We start from the raw sequence: 25,062 nt of genomic DNA, 5'->3' as shown, positions 1-25,062 counted from the left end.
CCAGTTTCTGGCTATCAGCCGTCAACAGCCAAGATAGCTTGATTCCAGTGGCGTAGTGAGCACGGGACCCACGTCTGGGCATACCCTTCCCACATAGGGTGAACAGCAAAACACACAAGATGATGGACGGAATGTTGCACAATGGGAAAACATTCACCCCCAGTCACAGATCTGGGTTTAATCCATCGTTATTTTGCTCACCACGCCATTCCAGTTCAGACATGGCCATATGCAAATCAGTCTTGACCCTGTACCTCATGGGAACAGTCCAGCCCAAACTGCCAAGCCATGTCTTCCTTGGACCGGAATCAAGCATCCTAGGACCGGTTTCTGGCTATCAGCCGTCATCAGCCAGGATAGCTTGACTCCAGTGGTGTAGTGAGCACGGGACCGCCCGAACTGCCAAGCCATGTCTTCCTTGGACCGGAATCTTGGCAGTTCAGGCTGGACTGTTCCCATGACTTGCTTTGGAATTACGATTTGGCTTGGTTTGCTCTGTTTTGTCCTTTGTTTCCTCTGAAATTTTTCCAGGATTGTTTTCAATGTGAAGTTCACCATTTCCGATACCGTCTACCTCCACGTTGGCTTAGGTTCGCTGGAACCCATCATTCTGCACCTGGTAAGCATCATAACGAAAACGACCTTTGTTATTGCATTGCTTCTGACTGTCAATCAATCAATAAATCAAGTACTTGTAGAGCGAGGCGTATCACCCAGGGGTATCCAGGTACTGGGAAACTGACAGCCTCTAGTCAATGAGCCAGGTCTTAAGTCCGTTTCTGAAGTCGGAGAGGGTGGGCTCGGTTCGCAGGTAGATAGAGAGATCGTTCCTGGACTAGGCAGCTAGAAAGGAGAAGACCCCACCTATGCAGCAGCTTCTACAAATGTGTGTGATGTGTGAGAGGACAAGAAAGGTTGAGAGGAGTTCTCTGGTGTGTTGGTGGAAAGTCAGGCAGTGGTTGAGAGAAGTTCTCTGGTGGGTTGGTGGAAAGTCAGGCGGTGGTTGATAAGGATGGGTCTGATGTTGTGGAGGGCTTTGTATGCAAGGGTCATCACCTTGAACTGGCATCTCTTATGCACGGGAAGCCAGTGGAGGCTTCTGAGGTGAGGGGTGATGCTGGTCCATTTGGGCAGGTCTAGGATGAGTCTGGCTGCAGTGTTCTGTATAGTTTGGAGGCGCTAGAGGAGTTGTGTGGTGGTTCCAGCGTAGAGTATGTTTCCGTAGTTGAGTCAACTGGAGACAACTGCTTGGGTTACTGTTCTTCTGGTGTTGATGGGGATCCATCTGAAGATCTTTTGCAGCATGCGGAGGATGTGGAAACAGGAGCACAACACTGTTGATTTGTCGCTTGAGGGGTGTTGGCTGTTGACAATGATGCCGAGGTTGCCGGCATGATCTGTCGGTGTAGGAGTTGGCCTAAGTGCGGTTTGCCACCAGGTGTCATACCATGATGAGGATTTGTTTGCGAAGATGAGCACTTCTGTCTTGTCTGTGTTCAACTTCAGGCAGTTGGACCTCCTCCAATCGTCGATACTGGTCATGGCATTCCTGAAAGTGCATCTGTTGGTGGTGTAATCATCATCGAGGGAAAGGATGAATTTATTGTTGTCGGCATAGGAAATGTTGAGTCCATGGGTGCGGATGATGTCAGCCAGCAGCGTCATGTAGGTGTTGAAGAGGGTGGAGCTGAGGGAAGACCCCTGGGGAATGCCGCAGATGATGTTCTTGGGTTCGGAGGTAAAAGGTAGTAGGCAGATTCTCTGAGAGCGTACTGTGAATAAGGAGTTGATACTCTTGAGGGCGTTGCCTCGAAGGCCGATGTGGTGGAGTCTGGTGATGAGGGTCTGATAGAAAATGGTGTCGAACGCCACTGAGAGGTCGAGGAGTATCAGGGCTGCCTTCTCTAATCGGTCAAAGAGGGATCTGATGTCTTCCGTTGTGGCGATCAGAGCAGTCTGGGTGCTGTGGTTGGCGCAGACACCAGATTGGGAGGCATTCAACAGGTTGTATTCTTCCAGGTATTCGGAGCACTGTCTGTTGATAGCTTTTTCCAGAACTTTGGTGGGGAGTGGTAGCAGTGAGATGGGGCGATAATTTTTGAGTTCCCTGGGGTCGGAGGATGGTTTCTCCAGGAGCTGTTTGACATCTGTGTGCATTCAGGCATTGGGAATGGTAGCCGTGGTGATGAAAGCGTTAAGGATGAGTGGCACTGCTGCTTTCGTTGTGCCCCAAGTTGAATGCGTGGTGTGGGTAGGGGTCAGTAGGTACTCCAGAGTGGATCATGTTCATGAGGGCTGCGGTGTCCTGTGTTAGCAGATTCCAGTCGATGAGCAGGTGGCTCTGGGTGGCATCGGCTGCCGTCATGAGGTGGTCGAGATTGGTTGGTTGAGGGTCAAAATTGCAGTAGATATCTGAAATTTTGTACTGGAAGTAGTCTGCTAGAGTGTCGCAGGGGATTGGATCGTGTTCTCCAGTGGCTGAGGGGCAGGAAAGCTATTTTGTGCGGTTGGCGCTCTTCTTTATGTGGTTGACCAATGCATCCTTCTTTGCCTCCCTGAGGTGGTGGTGATATTTGCTGAGGGCCGTTTGGAAGGTGGTGCAGTCTGTGGGGCTTTTGCTGGTGTGCCATTGTCTCTCTAGTCACTTGCATTCTCTCTCTTTAGTGGTCGGAGTTTGGGTGTCATCCAGCTGACGTGCTTGCTGGATATGCTGGTGTTAAATTTCCTTATAGGGGTGACCGCGAAAACGGCCGCAAAAGCGGCGATAATTTTATCGCCTAATTAGCAAGGCCACGCTAACGCGTGAAACCTTGCTTTAGCGTCAGGATTCCTAACGCCCAGCTTTGCATCTCTAATGAGATGCAAAGTTGGCGTTCCTGACCTGGCATGACAGAAGAAATGTCGCTAAGCGACATTTCTCCTATCAGCAAGCCTAACGCTATGAAGCATAGCGTCAGGAAAAGTAGCGATAACCCCTGTTATCGCTACTTTCCTTACGACTGCTTCAAGACTGACTTAGCCATGATATCCTATGGAAGGTGGATATCATGGCTAAGTTTGTGAGTCCCTATCAACTAGCTAACGTGAGATTATCGCTGGGTTTCCAGCGATAATCTCACGTTAGCCAGTTAGCGCTAGGATTTTTATCGCTGATGAGATAAGCGGTGCTAATAGCATGTTATCTCAGCGATAAAAATCGGCGCTAGCCGGCGATAATTATCCTAGCGCTAAGTGCGCTCAGCGATAATTATCGCCGGTTGTTGTTGATATGCCCCTTAGTTCTCCAGTTCCAAACTCGGCAGCTTTGACCATTAGACCGCCGTAAGAGCAGCGATCATCTATCTACTGGGTGTCCGGCAGCCGGATAAACAATCACTTCCTTGCAGTAAAGCAGGAACAGGGCTGCATGTCTTTAATCTATTCAAAAGTCGCTAGTTTAGGGCAGAATTGCTGTGAATGCCATCGCAGCAGCCACATGCCTGCTAATAACGACGCTGTGTTTGTGCAGAGCTGAACGAGGCAGATGAGCCGGTGGTGAAATCACCTCCGGTAAGTGCAGATGCATCGAAATGCACAGCTTGTGGGAAGCCTTGCGGCCTCTAGCAGACGCACCTGTGTTTAATAACTGGGCTTCCACTTCCGTTGACTCGCATGGTAACGCTAGGTAGACACCTGAAGATATTTTGAATTTGAGCTGCAGGCCGTTCAAAGGGATTTAATCAGTTGCGTTTAGATGTTTGCGTTGCAGAGCTCTCGAGGTTCCCAGTTCCACGAATTTGGGGTTTTATATTTTCATTCTGGTGTTTGCAGTGCTCTTCACCCCATTATAAAACTGGGACTGCAAATCCCACAATGCAAAGAAACAAACCTGGCCTGCATGGGCTACTCACACATGGACCTAGGAGATGCGAGTGCTCCGTCAGTATTACTTCTTGATCTGTTCGCCCTGCTACAAACACAGGACTGCAAGTACCAGAATGCAATGCAAGGTACTGGACTGGAAGACCCGTTTTCTATCTATGATGGGCTTGTTGAGATCTCGGGCCAGCCGCCGGTTGCCTTCTGAATGAAACTGGGTGGAGATTGGGGGGTGAAGGCAGGAAAAGGTCATCTGAATATAGCTATTACTGCTGCTGCTATCTGCATTTGTATAAACGTCTCTCTCTGGTCTCAGCAGAGAGGCCCTGTTAAAGAGTGGAGGAATGTCGCTTGTAATGTAGTGTCCACAAGAATTGGAATTCCATAGAGCATATTATCAAGCCCATTATCCCCGTTTTAGCTGCAGTTTTCTGCCGCTATAGTGGCAATAATTTTATCGCCTGTCTTGATAATATGCCCCTAGGGCTTTAAGTGGGACAAAAACAAGCATTTGCAATGTAATAGGTCTCACATTGTTTTAGATTTAGAGCTACTGGCGTTGTAAATGATGAGTTTTAGCTATGTGTTTTTGTTCGGAGTAAAGTGGATGTATGAATAGAGCTATAGCTGCAGCATTGCATAGAGGACTTAGAAGGAGAAATGACCATTGGGACTAGAGAACCAGCTGCAGTATTGCAGCCACGGCCCGTATAGGGCGTGCCACCGGGCGGTGACGTAGCGCGGGGGAGGGGCAGGGTGGGGGGTTGTAAAAAGCAGCAAACGGACGATTTCAGTTAAGTAACAAAAAAAACAAAAAAATGTGTTGCGCGCGTTGCATCGCATATGGAGATGCAGCGCGCGCAACAAAATTCGTTTTTTTTTTTCGTTACTTACCTGAAATCGTCCGTTTGCCGCTTTTTACAACCCCCCACCCTGTCCCTCCCCCGTGCTACGTCACCGCCCGGTGGCACGCTCTATACGGGCCGTGGCTGCAGTATTGTGTAGAGAATTTAAAATGAGGAATTACTGTTGAGAGAAGAGAAGCAGGTAGCAGCAATGTGTATCGTATTTAGATTGAGGAATTGACGGGAGGATGTAGAATGAGGAATTGTAGATGAGAGCAGAGAAGCAGCTGTCTAGAGGACTTAGAATGAGGAATTACCACTGGGACCAGAGAAGCAGGTAGCAGCACTGCCTAGTGGACTGGGAGGAATAACCACATTTGCAGCTGTAGCACAATTTAGAGGATTTAGAATGAGGAATTACTGTTGTGAGTAGAGATATAATTGCAGCACTCCCTAGAGGAGTTAGGATGAGGAATTAATGTCGGGACTAGAGAAGCAGCTGCAGCACTGCCTAGAGCAACCTTAAAATGAAACACTGCTACGTTGTAGAGCAAATAAAATAACTTGTAAAACAAAATCCCTACATGTTTTCTTTTTGCTCCGCCACGTAAATATAAACATAAAATCAATGAAATAGTGCAGGTTGTTATACTAATTATTTGATATACGCCTTAATACAGAAGAACATTCTCTAAAGGTTGCCTTGGAGATTGAAATACATGAAGCAAGCAAGTACTTAGTTGTGACTTTCAACGTGCATAAACAAAACGCAACCATAAACAAGCATTGGCATAGCCAATATGTCTCGCCTTTGGGACCTTATAAGTTTTCAGCCATGCAACAGTTGATGTTGTTGCACCAAGGATATTGTGCTGCATAACTAAATACTTATAAGGCCCCAAAAGTGAGACCTATTGGTTATGCCAATGCTTGTTTTAATACTCTCTGCCCCCCCCCCCCCCCCCCCACCAGTGTAGGGTTGCCAAAGTGATGTCAGAGGTCATCTCAGCAAGCTAGTTGGCTCACTACACTTTTAACCCTGGCAAACCTGTGTGCCACCTGCCAAAATGGGACATTGGCAGTGAGTGTCGCAAGCCTAGAACCTAGCAGACCCTCCTACCAGCCAATTACCCCTGTCGTCCCTGGGCCGCAACCCCTGCCCAAAAACCCCGGTTGCAACTCCAAAGTAACCCCTCCCCCACCCGAGGAAAAAAAAACTAGTGTTCATTCAATTATTTGCCAAATTAACAGATTCAAACTTTTGGCATTCCCAAGAGTAATTTTTATTTGTGGCCATTATTTTTGGGAAAGGTTTAAGGAATAAAAGATCTACCTGCCTGAGCCGTTGGGTCCGTTTCTCTCATTTCGCCTGCATGGAAGTAGTGAGAGTTTGCTTTTCTGATATATATATATCAACAACAGAGGTGTCCCACCATTGAAAGCGCACTCCAGAAAGCAGTCGAATTCCACTCGCTTTCAGTGGGATTTCTTTATTTCAAAACCGGCAAGCAGCAGCCTTCATAATTAAAGCCCAACGCGTTTCGGAATCACTTATTCCTTGTTCACGGGCAGTTGCATGCAAATGAGGCAGAATGTGCAATGTCCGAGGTAAACTCGTTTTAAATCCTCCAGTGGTCAGCCCTCCAGTGGGCGTGTTTTCACAACAGGCATTCTGGTACTCGTAGTACATTGACACAATAATTACTCCCTTCAGTGGGTTCTGCCGCCATAACATGATTTATTTGAACACCTTTCAAAGCTCGGTACATGCAACTGCCCGTGAACAAGGAATAAGTGATTCCGAAACGCGTTGGGCTTTAATTATGAAGGCTGCTGCTTGCCGGTTTTGAAATAAAGAAATCCCACTGAAAACGAGTGGAATTCGACTGCTTTCTGGAGTGCGCTTTCAATGGTGGGACACCTCTGTTGTTGATAGATATATATATATATCCTAGCTGTCCCTAGACCAGACCTAAATATAGTCATGGATGCACCTGCCGGGGACTTACTTGCTTTACTCTCAGTGTAGCATGACATCCAGGCGCCCAACGCCCATAGGACTCAAAGGGTCCCCCACCCCCCCTCCGTCGTGTGTCAGCCCGGGCTGAGACAGCTTCCCGGGCACCTACACAGACAGTTTTTGAGCTTATTGCAGCCGCATCCTAGTACTTCACAGATCTTTAAAAGACCATTTACTATAGCGGCTGGATGGATTAGACACCCCCCATCCAAAATCTTTAGTAGCCCCCCCCCCCCCCCCTTAAATTTGGCTCTAGTTGCGCCTCTGATGACATCAAAGCCTCATGTCAAGTGTGCCATCCACGCGTCCTGGGTGTTCAGAAAACAGAACGTTGCCTTGTGTGACGTAGTTTCACAATTTACCACAGCACAGTGTAGGCGGATGGCCACATCACCCGCAGGGGGACCCTAGAGGGGACAGCCCCTTAGCATTCTCCCACTGCCCGGTATGGGCTAGTATTTCTTCTATGCCTACCTGACCAGAAGAGGACAACCAAGGGGCAGCAGATCTCGCCTCCCCTAGGGACAATGCACTTCCGTCGGCACGACGGTACTTAGGTGGGCAACTCACCTGGGCAATCCCTCTTTTCCGGCACAGGCGGCAGAAGGATTTTCCCACCCACCCAGCAAGGGAGCGGAACAAAACAGCACTCAAGAACTGACAAACAGGGTCGCAAGCATAGTTACAGGGTGATCTTTATGCATAAAAAGGCGAGCTATACCCCATCAGAGGGGCGATGGGGCCGCCAATATAATATGAGATCCTCAGGCCATAGGGGGCCATGAGAAGAACGCGACAGCGACCCCTTCATCCCATAAGGGACAGTTGGTATCCTGACAGCTGGGGGTTGGCCTCACCTCGCTCCGTGGTGGCACGGGTGCAGCAAACATTTTTAAAAAGCATTGTGCCACAGGCCCAATATGTAAGATTCAGCACCGGTTAAAGAATAGGATGGCAACGCAGTGCCCGGTGGCAGGATATTGTTTCAGGAGGGGTGCCAGCGGTTAGTCCTTAACAGCCCAGCACTCTGATGATCACCCGTAAGATAACCCTACCTGTGTTTATATATACATGCATAACAAAATGCAAATAAACATGCAACAGTTTTTCCCACAAGACAAAGGTGTTGGTGTGTTTTGTTCATAATGCAACTATATAACTGTGTTTTTCTCCAAGTAGGATTCCTACAACGTACGTGAGATAACAGGGTGCTAGGGGTGGGAAGGCTAGGATGGGTGTGACCGGTGAAGAAGGGCGGGCACGATCGGTTTGTGTACAGCCGCTGTGTCCTTCAGTGGTGTGGCTTTCGCTTTCTGTTTGGGCGGGTGTGGAGAAGCGCGGCTTCGGGAGCTGACACAGTGTGAGGAGGCAGCGGCTGCAAGAATGGCTCCCGGGTGCTGCAGCTTGAGCAACATGTGCGTGTATGACACGAATAAAGTCCTCCGCATCCGGAGCGTCAAGTACGGCACCCTGAAGTGGGCCCTCCACCTGGCCGTGCTGCTGACTGTCTGGTGAGTGGGTCCGGAGATCTGCCCTCTGCCCTCTGGGGGCGAGGGCGGGCTGCGCTGTGCGCGCCTCATGGATGTCTGACCTCAGCGCATCCTTTCTGAGAGGCGAGGGCGGGCTGCACCGGCACAGCTGCACACTTCGATGCCAGATGGCTTCAGATCGTGAGTGACGCCGCTGCACAGACGTGGCGCTTTAACCTACAGCACTTTGCATCCTGTGATTGTTGGGCTGGTACTTACGATGTTAAACTACAAGTACCAGCATGCAACGTGTTACTGAGTTCAGAGTTAGGACATGCTGAAGGTATCACACATGATGACAATTTATTTGCCAGCTCGTGAAGCTAGTTCAGCTCTTACAATGTCCGCGCTATATAAATGCAATGCTGTATAATAAAGCGACGGATAATGACTGACGTTTGCCCCTATTATTTCTGCGTTTTTATATAGCACGAACTCGACCCGAAGGCATTGATTGGAGCGTTTTACATGAGCACCAGTTACATTACACAAGGATAGATTCAATTTTTGGTACGCACGGGGAGTAAGGGGCAGATTTACAAGCCCCTGGTGCATGGGGCTTGTAAATCTGCCCCTAAGTGATTTGCCCACAATCACAGGCTGTTGAGCCGACGCCGAGGCTCGAACTTTGTTCCCCAGTTCCAAACTCGGCAGCTTTAACCATTAGGCCGCCGTAAGAGCAGCGATCATCTATCTAATGGTTGTTCGGCAGCCGGATAAACAATCACTTCCTTGCAGTAAAGCAGGAACAGGGCTGCATGTCTAATCTATTCAAAAGTCGCTAGTTTACGGCAGAGTTGCTGTGAATGCCATCGCAGCAGCCACGCGCCTGCTAATAACGACGCTGTGTTTGTGCAGAGCTGAACGAGGCAGATGAGCCGGTGGTGAAATCACCTCCGGTAAGTGCAGATGCATCGAAATGCACAGCTTGTGGGAAGCCTTGCGGCCTCTAGCAGACGCACCTGTGTTTAATTACTGGGCTTCCACTTCCGTTGACTCGCATGGTAACGCTAGGTAGACACCTGAAGATATTTTGAATTTGAGCTGCAGGCCGTTCAAAGTGATTTAATCAGTTGCGTTTAGATGTTTGCGTTGCAGAGCTCTCGAGGTTCCCAGTTCCATGAATTTGGGGTTTTATATTTTCATACTGGTGTTTGCAGTTCTCTTCACCCCATTATAAAACTGGGACTACAAATCCCACAATACAAAGAAACAAACCTGGCCTGCATGGGCTACTCACACATGGACCTAGGAGATGCGAGTGCTCCGTCAGTATAACTTCTTGATCTGTTCGCCCTGCTACAAACACAGGACTGCAAGTACCAGAATGCAATGCAAGGTACTGGACTGGAAGACCCGCTTTCTATCTATGATGGGCTTGTTGGGATCTCGGGCCAGCCGCCGGTTGCCTTCTGAATGAAACTGGGTGGAGATTGGGGGGTGAAGGCAGGAAAAGGTCATCTGAATATAGCTATTACTGCTGCTGCTAGCTGCATTTGTATAAACGTCTCTCTCTGGTCTCAGCAGAGAGACCCTGTTAAAGAGTGGAGGAATGTCGCTTGTAATGTAGTGTCCACAAGAATTGGAATTCCATAGAGCATATTATCAAGCCCATTATCGCCGTTTTAGTGGCAGTTTTCTGCCGCTATAGTGGCGATAATTTTATCGCCTGTCTTGATAATATGCCCCTAGGGCTTTAAGTGGGACAAAAACAAGCATTTGCAATGTAATAGGTCTCACATTGTTTTAGATTTAGAGCTACTGGCGTTGTAAATGATGAGTTTTAGCTATGTGTTTTTGTTCGGAGTAAAGTGGATGTATGAATAGAGCTATAGCTGCAGCATTGCATAGAGGACTTAGAAGGAGAAATGACCATTGGGACTAGAGAACCAGCTGCAGTATTGCAGCCACGGCCCGTATAGGGCGTGCCACCGGGCGGTGACGTAGCGCGGGGGAGGGGCAGGGTGGGGGGTTGTAAAAAGCAGCAAACGGACGATTTCAGTTAAGTAACAAAAAAAACAAAAAAATGTGTTGCGCGCGCTGCATCGCATTTGGAGATGCAGCGCGCGCAACGAAATTCGTTTTTTTTTTTTCGTTACTTACCTGAAATCGTCCGTTTGCCGCTTTTTACAACCCCCCACCCTGTCCCTCCCCCGTGCTACGTCACCGCCCGGTGGCACGCTCTATACGGGCCGTGGCTGCAGTATTGTGTAGAGAAATTAAAATGAGGAATTACTGTTGAGAGAAGAGAAGCAGGTAGCAGCAATGTGTATCGTATTTAGAATGAGGAATTGACGGGAGGATGTAGAATGAGGAATTGTAGATGAGAGCAGAGAAGCAGCTGTCTAGAGGACTTAGAATGAGGAATTACCACTGGGACCAGAGAAGCAGGTAGCAGCACTGCCTAGTGGACTGGGAGGAATAACCACATTTGCAGCTGTAGCACAATTTAGAGGATTTAGAATGAGGAATTACTGTTGTGAGTAGAGATATAATTGCAGCACTCCCTAGAGGAGTTAGGATGAGGAATTAATGTCGGAACTAGAGAAGCAGCTGCAGCACTGCCTAGAGCAATCTTAAAATGAAACACTGCTACGTTGTAGAGCAAATAAAATAACTTGTAAAACAAAATCCCTACATGTTTTCTTTTTGCTCCGCCACGTAAATATAAACATAAAATCAATGAAATGGTGCAGGTTGTTATACTAATTATTTGATATACGCCTTAATACAGAAGAACATTCTTTAAAGGTTGCCTCGGAGATTGAAATACATGAAGCAACCAAGTTCTTAGTTGTGACTTTCAACGTGCATAAACAAAACGCAACCATAAACAAGCATTGGCATAGCCAATAGGTCTCGCCTTTGGGACCTTATAAGTGTTCAGCCATGCAACAGTTGATGTTGTTGCACCAAGGATATTGTGCTGCATAACTAAATACTTATAAGGCCCCAAAAGCGAGACCTATTGGTTATGCCAATGCTTGTTTTAATACTCTCTGGCTGCGCCCCCGCACCCCCCCCCGTGTAGGGTTGCCAAAGTGATGTCAGAGGTCATCTCAGCGAGCTAGTTGGCTCACTACACTTTTAACCCTGGCAAACCTGTGTGCCACCTGCCAAGATGGGACATTGGCCGTGAGTGTCGCAAGCCTTGAACCTAGCAGATCCGCCTACCAGCCAATTACCCCTGTCGTCGCTGGGCCGCAACCCCTGCCCAAAAAGCCCAGTTGCAACTCCAAAGTGACCACCCCCCCGCCCGAGGAAAAAAAAAACTAGTGTTCATACAATTATTTGCCGAATTAACAGATTCAAGCTTTTGGCTTTGCCAAGAGTAATTTTTATTTGTGGCCCTTACTTTTCTCTGTAGCCAGCGGATGATAGCGTTTGCAGCACCAAGCATACAACTCACTGGGTTCCTTTATTCGTAAAGCACTCACAACCAACTAAATTATCATTTTGCAACATAGTAGTGTGAATTATCATGTGTACCTGTAGTGTTATCTGGGTATGAATGCTGATCTGCATAGGTCACTTTGTGTGCTCTTGCATCTGTGTAAGATCTCCGTGTGTTTGTCCTTCCCTTTGACAGCCCCATACCTACTCGCTTTGTCAAATGCTTGTTTAACACCGCGATCTAGAGATTAAAAGTTGTGTTGCTATTTAACGGCGATTTATGCGGAGTGCGTCTTTTTCCTTATGAGACCGTTTCCATATATGTTTATTCAAATTTAAAGTTGGTATACTTCATTAAGGGTTTGCTTTTAAGCCGTCTCTGAAAATACACCTCTCCCGAGTCAACAAGCAGAGACTCTCATAAAACGGTGCCTCTTTGTAATTAATACCATTTGTGAAATCAGATTTTGCAATAATTTCCTGGAAGGAAGAAACCGAGAGAAGGCTTAATCTCGCCACGGTGATGAGAAAGCGTGTGTTCTTTCTGCCAAGGACAGGAAGAACTCGAACCAGGCGACGGCGGCAAAATATAAGCAAGCATTGGCATAGCCAATAGGTCTCGCCTTTAGGACCTTATAAGTATTTAGTTATGCTGCACAATATCCTTACTGCAACAACATTCATTGTTGTATGGCTAAACACTTATAAGGTCCCAAAGGCGAGACCAATTGGCTATGCCAATGCTTGTCTTCTTAGCATTAGAGCCGAGGGCATCCTTGCTGCAAAGTGGTGGGCGACCTGTGGAGGACCATTTCATTCTGAAAGAGACAGAGATTCTGTTTCAAGATTGGAGTGATGGCCAGGCATAGTGGGAAAGCGGTGGAAGAGGCAGAGGACTCAGTCGGCTACTAAGGGCCGCGGCTATCACTAGTGCAGCAGGTGCAGGTGCAGGTGCAGCTGCATAGGGTCCCATGAGTGTGAGGGGCTCACAACATCCACTACAGGTAGTAGTGTTTCTGCTTGATATATTTCCTCTTTTATAACGCTCATATTTACTGTGGATTTTGAGCTACAGAAAGAGAACCCCATAAATTATAAACCCGCTCCCTGCATTCAGCCGTTACCCGTCGGTACTCTGTGGAGGTGCCCGGCGCTCCCAGCATCCCTTGCGGCGTAACGTGGTGAAAACCACTAGAGCGCTTCACCACATACTCCCAGGTACTGCCATAAACTTTTGGAGGGCGGCCCGACTTAAAAAGATTTTGCTATGGGGGGGGCTCTCCTAAAAAATAAAAATAAGACATCTGATCTAGAGTGTAGATAGTGAGGTAAGTCAAGAAATGGAGTTATACAGATTGGAGTCTGTTTCTTATATGATGTGATAAAAGAGCCAGGGGCATATCTACAATGACGGCAATAAATAAACGCAAAGCGCGCTTTGCGCTTTGTTATTTATCGCCGTCTATCTCTGGAATTTCTCGCCCTGGTAATGCGTTATTAACAACGCGTTAATCCAGGGCGAAAAAAATTCCAGAGATAGCGGGGAAATCGCTGTTTTGCAGGGAACATCGCTGGTTTTCCAGCGATGTTCCCTGCAAAACGGCGATAACCTTGCTGATACGACCCACAGGGTCGTAGCAGCATAATCTACCCCAATGTTAGGGATAGGCAAGTCTGCTTTTTAGCAGACGTTATTTTTTGGAGAAAACAGCGGTTTTCTCGAAAAACTAACGTGTGCTAAAATGCTGGGGTAGCCTTGTAAATATTGCGATGTGAACATCAGCGATATTTACAAGGTTGTCCTGCCTAGTGACGCCCACTTTGCATCACATTAGAGATGCAAAGGGAGGCGCTGGGAAAGGGTGCTAACATGCGCTAATGCATGTTAGCACCCTCTTGTAAATAGGGCGATAGTTTTATCTCCGCTTTTTTGGCTTTAAGAGCCAAAGAAGCAGAGATAAAGCCCTTGTAAATATGCCCCCTAGTTTCTTATCCTAGCCATGTATGACTATGAAGGTTTTGCAGATTCAGTGAGACGGTGGGACTAAGGCCGTTTGAGTGGGCCGATGGGAGGGGGTTCTCGAAGGCCGAGAGCTTGGAGATTCTGCTGCTCATGCTTCCTCTCCCACCTACTGGGTCCAGATTCCATCTCTGAACTGCAAGCTCATTAATATTTGTTAATGACTGCGAAAATTCCAGGCTCCTGGGGTAATTCCGGATTAATGATCAACCTAAGGGAGTGGATAAGCGTGGAGGTGACGGGCAGAAAGAAGTGCTTCACAGTTTCTTTCAGAAGTGGGGGTGGGGGTGAGGGCGCCAGTGCCGCATCGTTGTGGTCGCGGGACGACGCGGTAGCGGGTCTGTTGGAGATTTGGAGATTTTCAACAGTAGCGAGCTAGTTCCTGAAAAGGCCGTCGGCACCGGGCCAGAATGTGGCACGTCACTTGGGAACTTCCGGACTTGTGCATGGCAACAACAAGCCTGTCTTTTGAAGGATTCGCTCTGCCCTTGACTAGTGGCTAGCCTGGCATGCGACTGACTATTCCCATCCACTACCAGCCTTTCAGAATTCCAGTTAACATTAGGAATTTTCCAAGGGCCATCCCGTCTCGAAGTTCAGAGAGTAGATTGCGCTTCAACCAGGTATTACATTTCGAGATGTGCACCGGCATACTCTTAGGATAACTACCGTATTCCCTGCAGTTCATTTCTTAGCGTCAGCCTTGGTTCCTGCAGCCAAGACGGGGGAGTCGTGGCGCTATGCCTTTGGAAATTCAAGTATGTCCTGCTCAAATGACACTTTGGGGTCCCCTTACCAAATTTTTCGAAGAGGGGATAATTTTCCTTTAGGCTGCTGTTCATTGCGCCTGGGGCCTATTTGTCAAATGTCACATTCTACCTTCAATAAAAAAGCATTGGCATAGCCAATAGGTCTCGCCTTTGGGACCTTATAAGTGTTTAGCTATGCAATAGTTGCATAACTAAATACTTATAAGGTCCCAAAAGCGAGACCTATTGGCTATGCAAAGCGGGCGTGCGGCCGCGAAAGTGATCGCGATCAAACATCAAAGCGGCCGTGCGGCCGCTAAAGTGAAAGTAATCATTTTGCGGCCGCTTTGATGTTCTCAGTAGAGCAAAGAAAGTGGTTCTGTTGGGAATAACGTAAACCGATTTTGAAATGTACTTAATACATATATTCAATGTTTCAATCGTCTTTAAATGAAGATACACACACATATAACTAATTGAAAATTATAAGGAACGAATTCCCCTTTTTTTTACTGTATATAAAGACCTAAAAAACGGCCGCGAAAGTGATCGCGATCAAACATCAAAGCGGCCGCTAAAGTGAAAGTAATCATTTCGCGGCCGCTTTGATGTTCTCAGTGGCCGCGCGGGTCACTGAGAACATCAAAGCGGCCGCAAAATGATCACGCAGGCTGCCAAATGGTGCGCGCGCCCGGCGCACATGCACTGTAGTTGGCGGCCTGAAAGCACTAGTTTGCACTTTCAAATCCCCCGTTTACAAAAGCTCTTGCGAGAGCAGCGCTAAAGCGCTGGCTCAGGCGAGACCTAAAAAAGGGCCGCGAAAGTGATCACGATCAAACATCAAAGCGGCCGCTAAAGTGAAAGTAATCATTTCGCGGCCGCTTTGATGTTCTCAGTGGCCGCGTGGCTCACTGAGAACATCAAAGCGGCCGCAAAATGATCACGCAGGCTGCCAAATGGTGCGCGCGCCCGGCGCACATGCACTGTAGTTGGCGGCCTGAAAGCACTAGTTTGCACTTTCAAATCCCCCTTTTACAAAAGCTCTTGCGAGAGAAGCTCTAAAGCGCTGGTTCAGGCGAGACCTAAAAAACACAACCACAATAAAATATACTAGTCACAAAAGCGTGGTAGGCGTAGGAATTCATTGTAGTTTTCAGAAATGAAATACAAGCATTTGCAATGCAATAGGTCTCGCATTTACGCGAGTTTGAGCTATTCGCATTGTAAATTACAATGGGCCATATGTAGAAAGCAAATTTGCGATCGCAAACGCCGAAATTCGCTGAATTTCGGCGTTTGCGATCGCAATTTGGGCAGTATGCTATGTAGGGAACAACAACCCACATGCAAAATAAGGAATCGCAAAATTTGCGATTCCTTATTTTGCAAATGCATTTAAGGAATCCCTAATAGCGATTCCTTAAATGCAATGTAGAAAGCACCCAAGTTGTGCTATTTTGGCTTAAGGAATCGCAAATTACCATCAACTTCAGGTTGGTGGTAATTTGCGATTTCTGTTAATAATGCAGTTTTTTGCATTATTCAAAGTGCCATGTGGCGCACATACATGCCCTTAGGGCATGTATGTGCGCCACAAGTGCACCCATGCTCATTTCAGGGGTGCAAAAGGGTGTCCTATTGACACCCTTGCAACCTTGAAATTGCATTCGCAATTTGCTAATCTCTAATTGAGAATCGCAAATTGAGAATGTCTTCCTATTCATTCCTATGGGCCTTTCAGCCCATAGGAATGAATGGCAAGGTATTCCTTATTTGCGATTCTCAATTAGAGAATCGCAAATAAGGAATAGCTGGGATTCGCTAAAAAAATTGCTAATCCTACCTACATTAGGTTTTGCTATTCTCTAATTGCGATTCCCTAAAAATTGCAATTAGAGAATCGCAAAACACAGCCTACCTACATATGGCCCAATGTCTTTTATTTATTATTTGGTTTTTAAAACAAATAAAAGGCATTGTTATTTGCAATGCTAGTAGCTTAAACTCTCGCAAATGCGAGACCTATTACATTGCAAATGCTTGTTGTGATGTGTGTTTGCTGGTCATGTGCACAAGTTTCAAGACTTTTGGGGTGTTTCTGAAAGTATGCAGATAATAGATTTCCATTTTGGGTGTTTTTTACACCAGTGTCTAAAGATACAAGTAAGTGCCCCTGCCAATGTTCTGTGATGCATGAGGGTTGTATTGGTTTTGAGGCAATGTTTTAAATTTAAGTTTGTGAGAGGCATATTGTCGTTGTTAACATCCTTTACGATCTGATAGAAACATTGTTTGTTGTCTAAACGTAGTACCCTAACTGAACGTGACAGAACTAGACAACCAGGCCTATCCGAGACATGTGTTGAGCCTTCCAGGAGTGGGAAGAAAGAAGGGTCACGGCCTGCAGAGCCCGGCTCAGGCGGAAGTGGCGTCATGCTAAGTGGCATGCCGGGAGAGGTAGTATTTTGTTCTCTCTTTGGCCAAGCTACTGCACGATTTGTAGTCTGTCCGTGCATCCTCGCCGGCCGCTGACATGGCGGGAATGGAGCTGCTGTCCGACCAGGGCTACCGGGTGGACGGGCGGAAGCCGGGCGAGTTGCGCAAGATCCAGGCTCGCATGGGGGTCTTCGCGCAGGCCGACGGATCTGCCTACATCGAGCAGGGCAACACCAAGGCGCTGGCCGTGGTGTACGGGCCGCATGAGGTGAGTGTTGTAGTTTTATTTATTGTGAACTGGACCCGCAGGTATTGGAGCACTTTACATGCGCACCGTTTTCATTACACAAGGACACATACATTTTTGGTTGGCGAGGGAAGATTAAGTGGGGTTCTGTTGTCTGTAACTTCATAGACGCGAGGTAGGATCCTTCTGCTGAGTGGAATCTACATCAGAGCTGGCCCAGTGGAACCAGGAAGAAACCGGGGAGCTTGTTATGGAGGGGTCTTTATTTACTAAGCTGCCTCGCAAAGGGCGCCCATGTTCTTTCCAGAGGCAATCGCGGTCAGTAGACTGGGGGTGTTCAACACAGAGCGCCTTGAGGCGACTCTGCCCACACTGACCTCGAGACACACAAAAGAATACGATTATAATGATGGCAGCTCGGTTGGCTGGCTGATTCGGACTCAGGGGCCGGCCCCGTGCACAGATTGTGCTGGAAGGCTCCAAGCACAGCAGTGCACACACACTCCGGCTCTGAGCATCAAACCAACCTGCATGACAGAATTGTTTTGTTTTTGTTGTGCTTATAATATAATGAACGCAAGCTCGACCCAAGCGCTTTACATGAGTAGCAGTTAGATTACAGAAGGAAACATTCATTTTTGGTAGGCATGAGGACATTCAGTGGTTTGCCCAGAATCACAGGATGTTGAGCCGACGCCGAGACTCGAACCTAGTTCCCCAGCTCTAAAGCCGGCAGCTCTGGCCGTTACATCACACCATCTCCTCAGAGTGTGGCTACCTGTAACCCACGGCCGCCACTGTCTGCTGACAGACTAGCAGCTTTTCTGATATTTGAAGACCGGATATTTGCAGCGTGGATGCCGTTAAGGTGGAGGAAACTGCAATTGACCAAATGACCCTCAAACAAGTCCTAATTAATGTATGGCACAGTTAGGTCAGGGCCTCACTGGCCTCTGGGGTCGCCTGTCAGTCAAAGGCGGATATGCGCAAAGTGACTAAAATGCATAGAATATTCCTACATCTATGTAGACCTGCGCGTGCACCTCTTTTTATTGACATCTGTCAGGTGTTCTCAGCTACCATGTCCCTGCCACCGCAGTGCGATTGCGGATCGTGCCCACTCCAGGTGCCCGCCACAGCCGCGGGATTGGACTCGGCGTCGAGAGTGCAGTGCCCATTAAATGCGGGGTGCCATTCCCGGAGCTGCGCAGCGGGCACATGCTTCCTTGGCCAACATCTCCCCAACGGGGGGAATGGAAAGTGAAAGTGCATGAGGCTGCTGAGGACGGAAGGGGGACAGGAGATGTGCACGCCGCGTGACTGTACACATCATTGCAAGCGCGTCTCCACAAGCGTGTCCACAGACTACAATCGCCAAAAGCCCTGCGCATGCCCATCTCCTGTCCCACTTCCGAGGCAAGTCAGCAACAATAGATCTCGCTTGCGACAGCGCCTCGCGCTGCGTTCGCCAGGCGAGACCTAATAAAAACGGTTTACCGTTCTTCCACGCCTTACTTTGACAGAGGAGGGGTGAACGAGTGGCAACGCATTACATCAGCAGGAGATTACACCCACCCTCCCCTTCAGTGCTTAACCCCTTGTGTGTGAGTTTATTTCCCACGCTGTGCGGGAGAAATAAACAGTGGGCGGAATTACGACGGCTCTCGGCTGTCGTGCGCACACGCGCACACTCCCACTGTGAGGCACGACGGCTGGGAGCCGTCGTGCGCACACAAGGGGTTAATCACAGCTTTGGAAGGAAGTGACGTGCAGTATTGGGGAGACGATGGGCGCGGACCGCTTTTTTTCTGAGCCCACCCCAGAGGGTGGAGTCAGGATTTGTTTCAGTGCTGGCTGATTTATAGCTCACACAGAGTAGTTTCAGTTTCAGTGGCTGGGCCGCCCTTTCTCCCATTCAGTCTGTGGTCCATTCTTAAGTACACATGTCAAGGTCTGGCAGACACAAGGTACATCCTTCAACAGAAGTTTCCGTCTTGTTGACGTGGTCGATTCAACAGATCTTTACTTGTTGTTGCGTTGGGTCATTGATAGCAGTCAGCCCGAGCAGACGTTTACTGACAGAAGCTTATACCTGCTTGTGCACAAACCAAGACAAACTTGATTCACATTTAAGGCGTGTGTATCGTACAGCGGCGTGGGGGCGGCGAGTTAAGGCGGGAAATTGTACCTTTATTACTTTGCTTTTTTCTTTAATGTGTTATTGCTTTACGTTGGAGTGCCTGAAAGAGACTAGAATGTTCTCAGTACAGGTTTGACCCGTGTGTGTCGTGCAGCTTGTGCTCCCGTGGTGTTTCCATGGTTACCACAAAAATACAGTGAAGCCGCCTTATAAACAACAAGGAAACGACCCATGCCACATTTTCTATGTGAATCCTGTTTTACCCAGGGGTGTGGTGCTGAATGTTTATAAGCCAGCATGGCTTGCTTTTGCAGGTCACTGTCCTGTTTTGCCCTCCCGCCCCCTAAGTCGCTGAGTGGGACAGGGTGGCAGGAGACGATTGGTGGTAATGATGGATGCGGGGTGGGGGACTGCCAAGGAAACACATTGGTGACAGCCTATTTACAACGGCGTCAGGAGACATGCATACAGCTTCTTGGAGAGGCGATGCTTTCAGCAGCGAATAAACACCAAATAACTGCTTTTCAGTAACGTGACGTTTTCGCCACCCGCTTGTTTACGCTCGTTTTTCTAATAAAATGTATTTTTTTGTATGGTAAAATACTTTGTGTGGGCAGTGAAGCAGCCCTTTTTGTTTTGGTTTCAACTGTTATTATTCATGTGTGTATAGAAATCAAGATCCCACTAACGGTACACCTGTAGATGCTGCTGTTGTCATTCATGTTGCGTTATGATTTCCTCGTGAATTTCATACAGAAGTCAGCATTTCCCTCATATATATATATATATGTGATCAAGATCCCCAGAGGATCGAAACGCGTCAGGCGAGTGTGAGGGTGCAAGGAGAAGCATCTCAATAAAGTAAACTTTGCACGTACCTGTGGTCCGTCCTCCATTGGTGTCATAACGCCGATTCAGCTTTGGAGTTCAAGATATATATATATATATATATATATATTATCTACTGGCGGTCGCCAGTATATAGTTATAGTTAGGACCGAGTTCCCATAGGAAATCTGAAAATTCTATTTTGAATAACTTTGGCGCCGGTTGACTTATCTTCGTGAAATTTTCAAAACTAATGGGGCGCTCCGCTCAGCTCCTACCCTGAAAGTCTCGGGGTGATTCGTCAAGCGGGGGCTGAGAAAAAAGGGGGGTCCCAAAACGCGTTTTCCCCATGCATTTTCCCGTAGGACCTTTAGTTGAAGGTACAGCCTGAACGGCTGAACAGAATTACTTGAAATTCGGCAAAGAGGTAGTCCTCAGGTCAGGCATGTGCCTTTTGCATATATGGTGTTAATCTCTTCAGTAGTTCCTGAGAAAATCAAAAGTAAAATCACATATATATCTGGGCGGAGCCTAACCACACATCTCATCGTGAGATCTGATTGGCTGTCAGTACTTCATCCAAGAAGTGTTGGCAGCCATCTTGGGACCAATATACATGATAGCACCTCATTAAAAAGCATTGCAGTTAATGGAAGGTTTTAAGACTTTAGTTACATTATAAATCATTTGTTGATGGTACCATACTCATTTTAGGAATTGTGGTGTGTTCTAAGGTGATTTTACCATGTGAAAATGCCTTCTGCTGTGATATCATGAACCATGTTTGAGAGAAAACTATTTTCTCATGCTTTTCCCACAGAGGTTTGGAAGGTGATCTATAAGGTAAACTGAGAGCATATTTTCTGTAAATTCACATTATCTTTCTCAGTCATGTAAGAATGAAGTCTGACATTCTCAGTAAAACATGTACATCCAACAAGGGCAGAGACTGTCAGTTGATTCCTTTGTGTTCTACTGCAGCTTCCCAGAGTGCTCTAAAGAACAACTAGAGCGCTAACAGTCTTACTTATGACAAAAGTATGGCACACCTGAAGCCATCTTGATTGGAATAAAGTGGTAACACTTAAAACATTTAATTTACAAAGGAACAAAATGAGGGGGTTCATTTTGCCATATAAATTATGATTAGTGCTGCAGAAAGAAAAACTAGGGCACATTTTGACTTCTGAAATCCTCTTTTATTTCATAAAAAAATTCTGACATGCAGACTGAAACATGCACTTTGAATACTAGCAGCAGACTTGCCTGGTGAGCAGTAGCTTTACTACAGTGATCTAATGAGCAACTAGAGTGCTAACATTCAGAATTTATGGAAAATGTGTGACACATCTGAATGCCTTCTTGATGGAATCAAAGTAAAAAACTGAAAGTATTTCCTACTGAGGAGACTGCAGTAAATGAGGAAATTAGGAAACTTCATAACAAATAAATCTCCCAAGATGGCCACCAGAGACAAAAGAGCCCAAATGTAGCCCAAATATCACCCAGATGTAGCCCAAGTATAGCCCAATGACAGAATGTCCCAGAGTGTTCTTAAGAACAACTAGAGCGCGTACTGTCTTACTTATGACAAAAGTATGGCACACCTGAAGCCATCTTGATTGGAATAAACTGGTAACACTTAAAACATTTAATTTAAAAAGGAACACAATGAGGGGGTATGATTAGTGCTGAAGAAAGAAAAATTAGGGCACATTTTGAGTGACTTCTCAAATCCTCTTCTACTTCTGTGGTGAGCAGTAGCTTTACTACAGTGATCTAATGAGCTACTAGAGTGCTAACATTCAGAATTTATGGCAAATGTGTGACATATCTGAATACCTTCTTGATGGAATCAAAGTAAAAAACTGAAAGCATTTCCTACTGAGGAGACTGCAGTAAATGAGGAAATTAGGAAACTTCATAACAAATAAATCTCCTAAAATGGCCACCAGAGACAAAAGAGCCCAAATGTAGCCCAAATATCACCCAGATGTAGCCCAATGACAGAAGTGTGCAAAACACTTATTTTTTGTGTATTTGCAGTTTTATATAGTGCAGACTTGTCAGGTATTGGAGTGCTTTACGTGAGCATTGGTTACATCACACAAGATCAAATTCATTTTGGTTGTAGACATGGGGAGATTAAGTGATTTGACCAGAATCACAGAATGTTGAGCTGAAGCAGAAACTCCAACCTGGTTCCCCAGTTGCAAAGTCTGCAGCTCTGGAAGTAACACCACACCCTCTCCCCTTGGATGCAACATTTAATCAAGTGGTCAACTGGATAAAAAAACTAAGATTACAAATAATTTAAAAGTTCTTTGTCGCTATTTGAAAACTCAGAAAATATGTCCTCATTTTAGTTTTTTTGAGCACTAACCATAATTTTGATGCAAATAAGACCCTCTCATATATGTAATTTCTAAAGGAAATGCTCTAGGCATTACAGTTTTGATTACATCAAGATGACGTCAGGCGTTCCACACTTTTGTAATAAATATAGAATGTTAGCAATCTATTTGTTCATTGGGATACTGTTGAGAGGCAGAGGCCAGGGGCACGGACTCTGAAAATTGAAGGCAGGTAGGAGAGTGCAGAGGCAACAATTTGACCACACTAGGCAGGCAGGAAGGGCAGTGGCAGCACAACAGACTATGGAGGGCAGTGGAAAGGGGGGCAGGGGCAACAAACCAACAATACAGGACTGGCAAGAGAGGCTGTGGCAATATAATAGACCATTGTGGGCAGAAGGAAGAGGCAGTGGTCATACAACCATACATGCCAACAGACCCGTTTCAGCCAGGAAACGTCCAATGTTTTTAAGCTCAAATGGGCTTTACTTGATCTGTTTCCTGTCTACAATCTTCTCTTTTTCAATGTAACTCAAAGGGGAAAATCAATACCCCAGTTTTATTTCAAAATCTCCCTCTTACCAAGTTCAAAATGTTCGCAAGTATGTTACATTGGATCATGGTAGGCAGGAGGAATTGGGGTAGGGACATGGACTCGGATAACAGAGGACAGGAGGGACATTGAGAGGTGCACCAAACTGACCCTACAGGGCAGGCATCAGGGTTTGCAGCAGCACAATACACCACACAGGGCATGCGGGACGGGAGTGCAGCACAACAATCCATAGAAAGCAATAGGGAGGGGACAGGACCATGCACATGGACAACAGACAACAGAGGGGGAAGAGGCAATGGTAGCTAGCTGACCATAATGGACAGACAGGAGAGAAAGCTGCAGCATAACAGACCATAAAGGGCAGGAGGGATGGATCAGGGGCATTACAATGGAACCGACAAGCCAGGAGGGAGGGAATAGGGGTCTGCACATGGAAACAGAGGGCAAGGGGGCAGGGCAGGAGCAGCAAGATGACCATGGAGGTCAGGCAGGATGGGCACTAGAAACAAGACAGACCATGGAGAGCAACAGTGAGACTATGATGGCATACACACAGACCATGGAGGAAAGGTGGGAGGGGGTCACGAGCAGCTATCTGACCACACAGGGAAGGTGGGAGGGGCCATGGCAGCACAGAAGACCATGCATGGCAAGCAGGAGGGTTAGTGGCAGCACAATGGCTATGATGGGCTAGAAGAAGGGTGCAGGGGCATGCACAAAGGACCATGGAGGATAGAAGGGAGGGTCAGGACCTGGGCACAGACAAGAGAGTTCAGGGGAAGGGGCCTCACAACAGACCGCGCGGGGCAGGCAGGAGGAGCAGTTGCAGCACAACAGACCAGGGAGGGCAGAAGGGTGTGGCAGTAAAATGGACCATGGAGGACAGGAGGAAGAGGATAGGGGCATGGCATGTGGACAGGCAGGGTGGAGGTGGCAGGGACAGGTTACAGTCATCTGACAATGCTAGGCAGGTGGGAGGGGAGTGGCAGCTCAACAGAGCACTCAGAGTAGATAGGAGTGGCAGGTCCATGGAACATGGTGGTCAAAAAGGATGGAGCAGGGGCATGCACAAAGACATCGGAGGGCAGGGGGAAGGAGAATAGGGGCAGCAAGCTAAGCACAGAGGCTAAGCAGGAGGTCAATGATGGGCCATAGAATTGGGCAATGGAGGGCAGGAGGAGTGGACTGGTACATCATGCTAAATGGAGGGCAGTGGCAGCACATCAGACCATGCATGGCAGGAGGGAGGAGGCTAGTCCATGGATTCAGACAACAGAGGATAGGGAGGAGGTGGATGGGGCAGCAAGCTAACTGTTCATAGAAGGTGGGTATTAGGAACTTTATTGTTTTTAAAATGTGTGTCTGTGCGAACTACTTAAAATATGAACAAGTATGCAGCATAATCTCACTTTTATTCAGGAAGAAGAGGACGTTTGGGACTGTGACTCTGGGCTCACTTGGCAGAAACATCCCCTGACCCTCCACCCCCCCATCGTGAAAAGGGTAGGTGGACGCAGTGTTATATAGAACATAGTCCTGAGAGCACAATTGAAAATGAAAACTAAATATAGTATATGGTATAAACTATGCACCAAAAAGTGTGATATAAGATGAACCGAGGCGTGAAATATAATATGCAATACATTGTGCGCAATGACAGATTCCTTGGAGAGCGTGAGATAGCACAGGCACTAGCGCTTGCTATGTGATATGCGCCTTGGAGTGTAATATGCACAGGGCAGTGTTGTGTAACCTAAGTAGTCTCTAAAGTTGTAATATAAAATATGTGCTGGGTAGTGTAACATTGCATATGCACTGTGACAAAGATATGGATCCCAGATTGTAATATGTATGGCATAGCGCTGTGCTTTATAACATAGGCATCGAGGAAGGCACGTTAGATGGGGCAATATAACCCGTGCGAAGGCAAGTGTGGCATGACATATTCACGGGGTGGTGTTATAGTGCACATGGGCTAGAGAGTGTCATAGCATATGCACTATCTGGTGGAATACAACACAGAGGTGTGTGGCACTCGGCGGGCACTGGTGGGTGTAACACAGCATTGGGCTCAGCCAGGAGCACGC

At 47.2% G+C, this 25,062-nt stretch overlaps 1 protein-coding gene across 3 annotated transcripts in view; it reads left to right on the top strand.

Moving 5' to 3' along the window:
• The window catches only part of LOC146783837 (P2X purinoceptor 7-like), a 580,759-nt gene that overhangs the window by 101,722 nt on the left and 453,975 nt on the right, over positions 1-25,062 (top strand). Inside the window, exon 1 of one of the 3 annotated variants that reach the window (XM_085635362.1) lies at positions 8,016-8,234. The exons of 1 other annotated variant lie outside the window; for it this stretch is intronic. In XM_085635362.1, coding sequence (XP_085491488.1) covers positions 8,107-8,234 — 128 coding nt within the window. In that variant the 5' untranslated portion in view covers positions 8,016-8,106. Of the gene's footprint in view, positions 1-8,015; positions 8,235-25,062 lie in introns of those variants that run through there. One more of the 3 variants, XM_085635363.1, reaches the window with a different exon arrangement.

This window comes from Triturus cristatus, chromosome 11, assembly GCF_964204655.1.
Source record: "Triturus cristatus chromosome 11, aTriCri1.1, whole genome shotgun sequence".
Taxonomy (NCBI): Eukaryota; Metazoa; Chordata; class Amphibia; order Caudata; family Salamandridae; genus Triturus; species Triturus cristatus.
The sequence above is the reverse complement of the archived record's forward strand: the minus strand, read 5'-3'. Positions and strand labels throughout refer to the sequence as shown.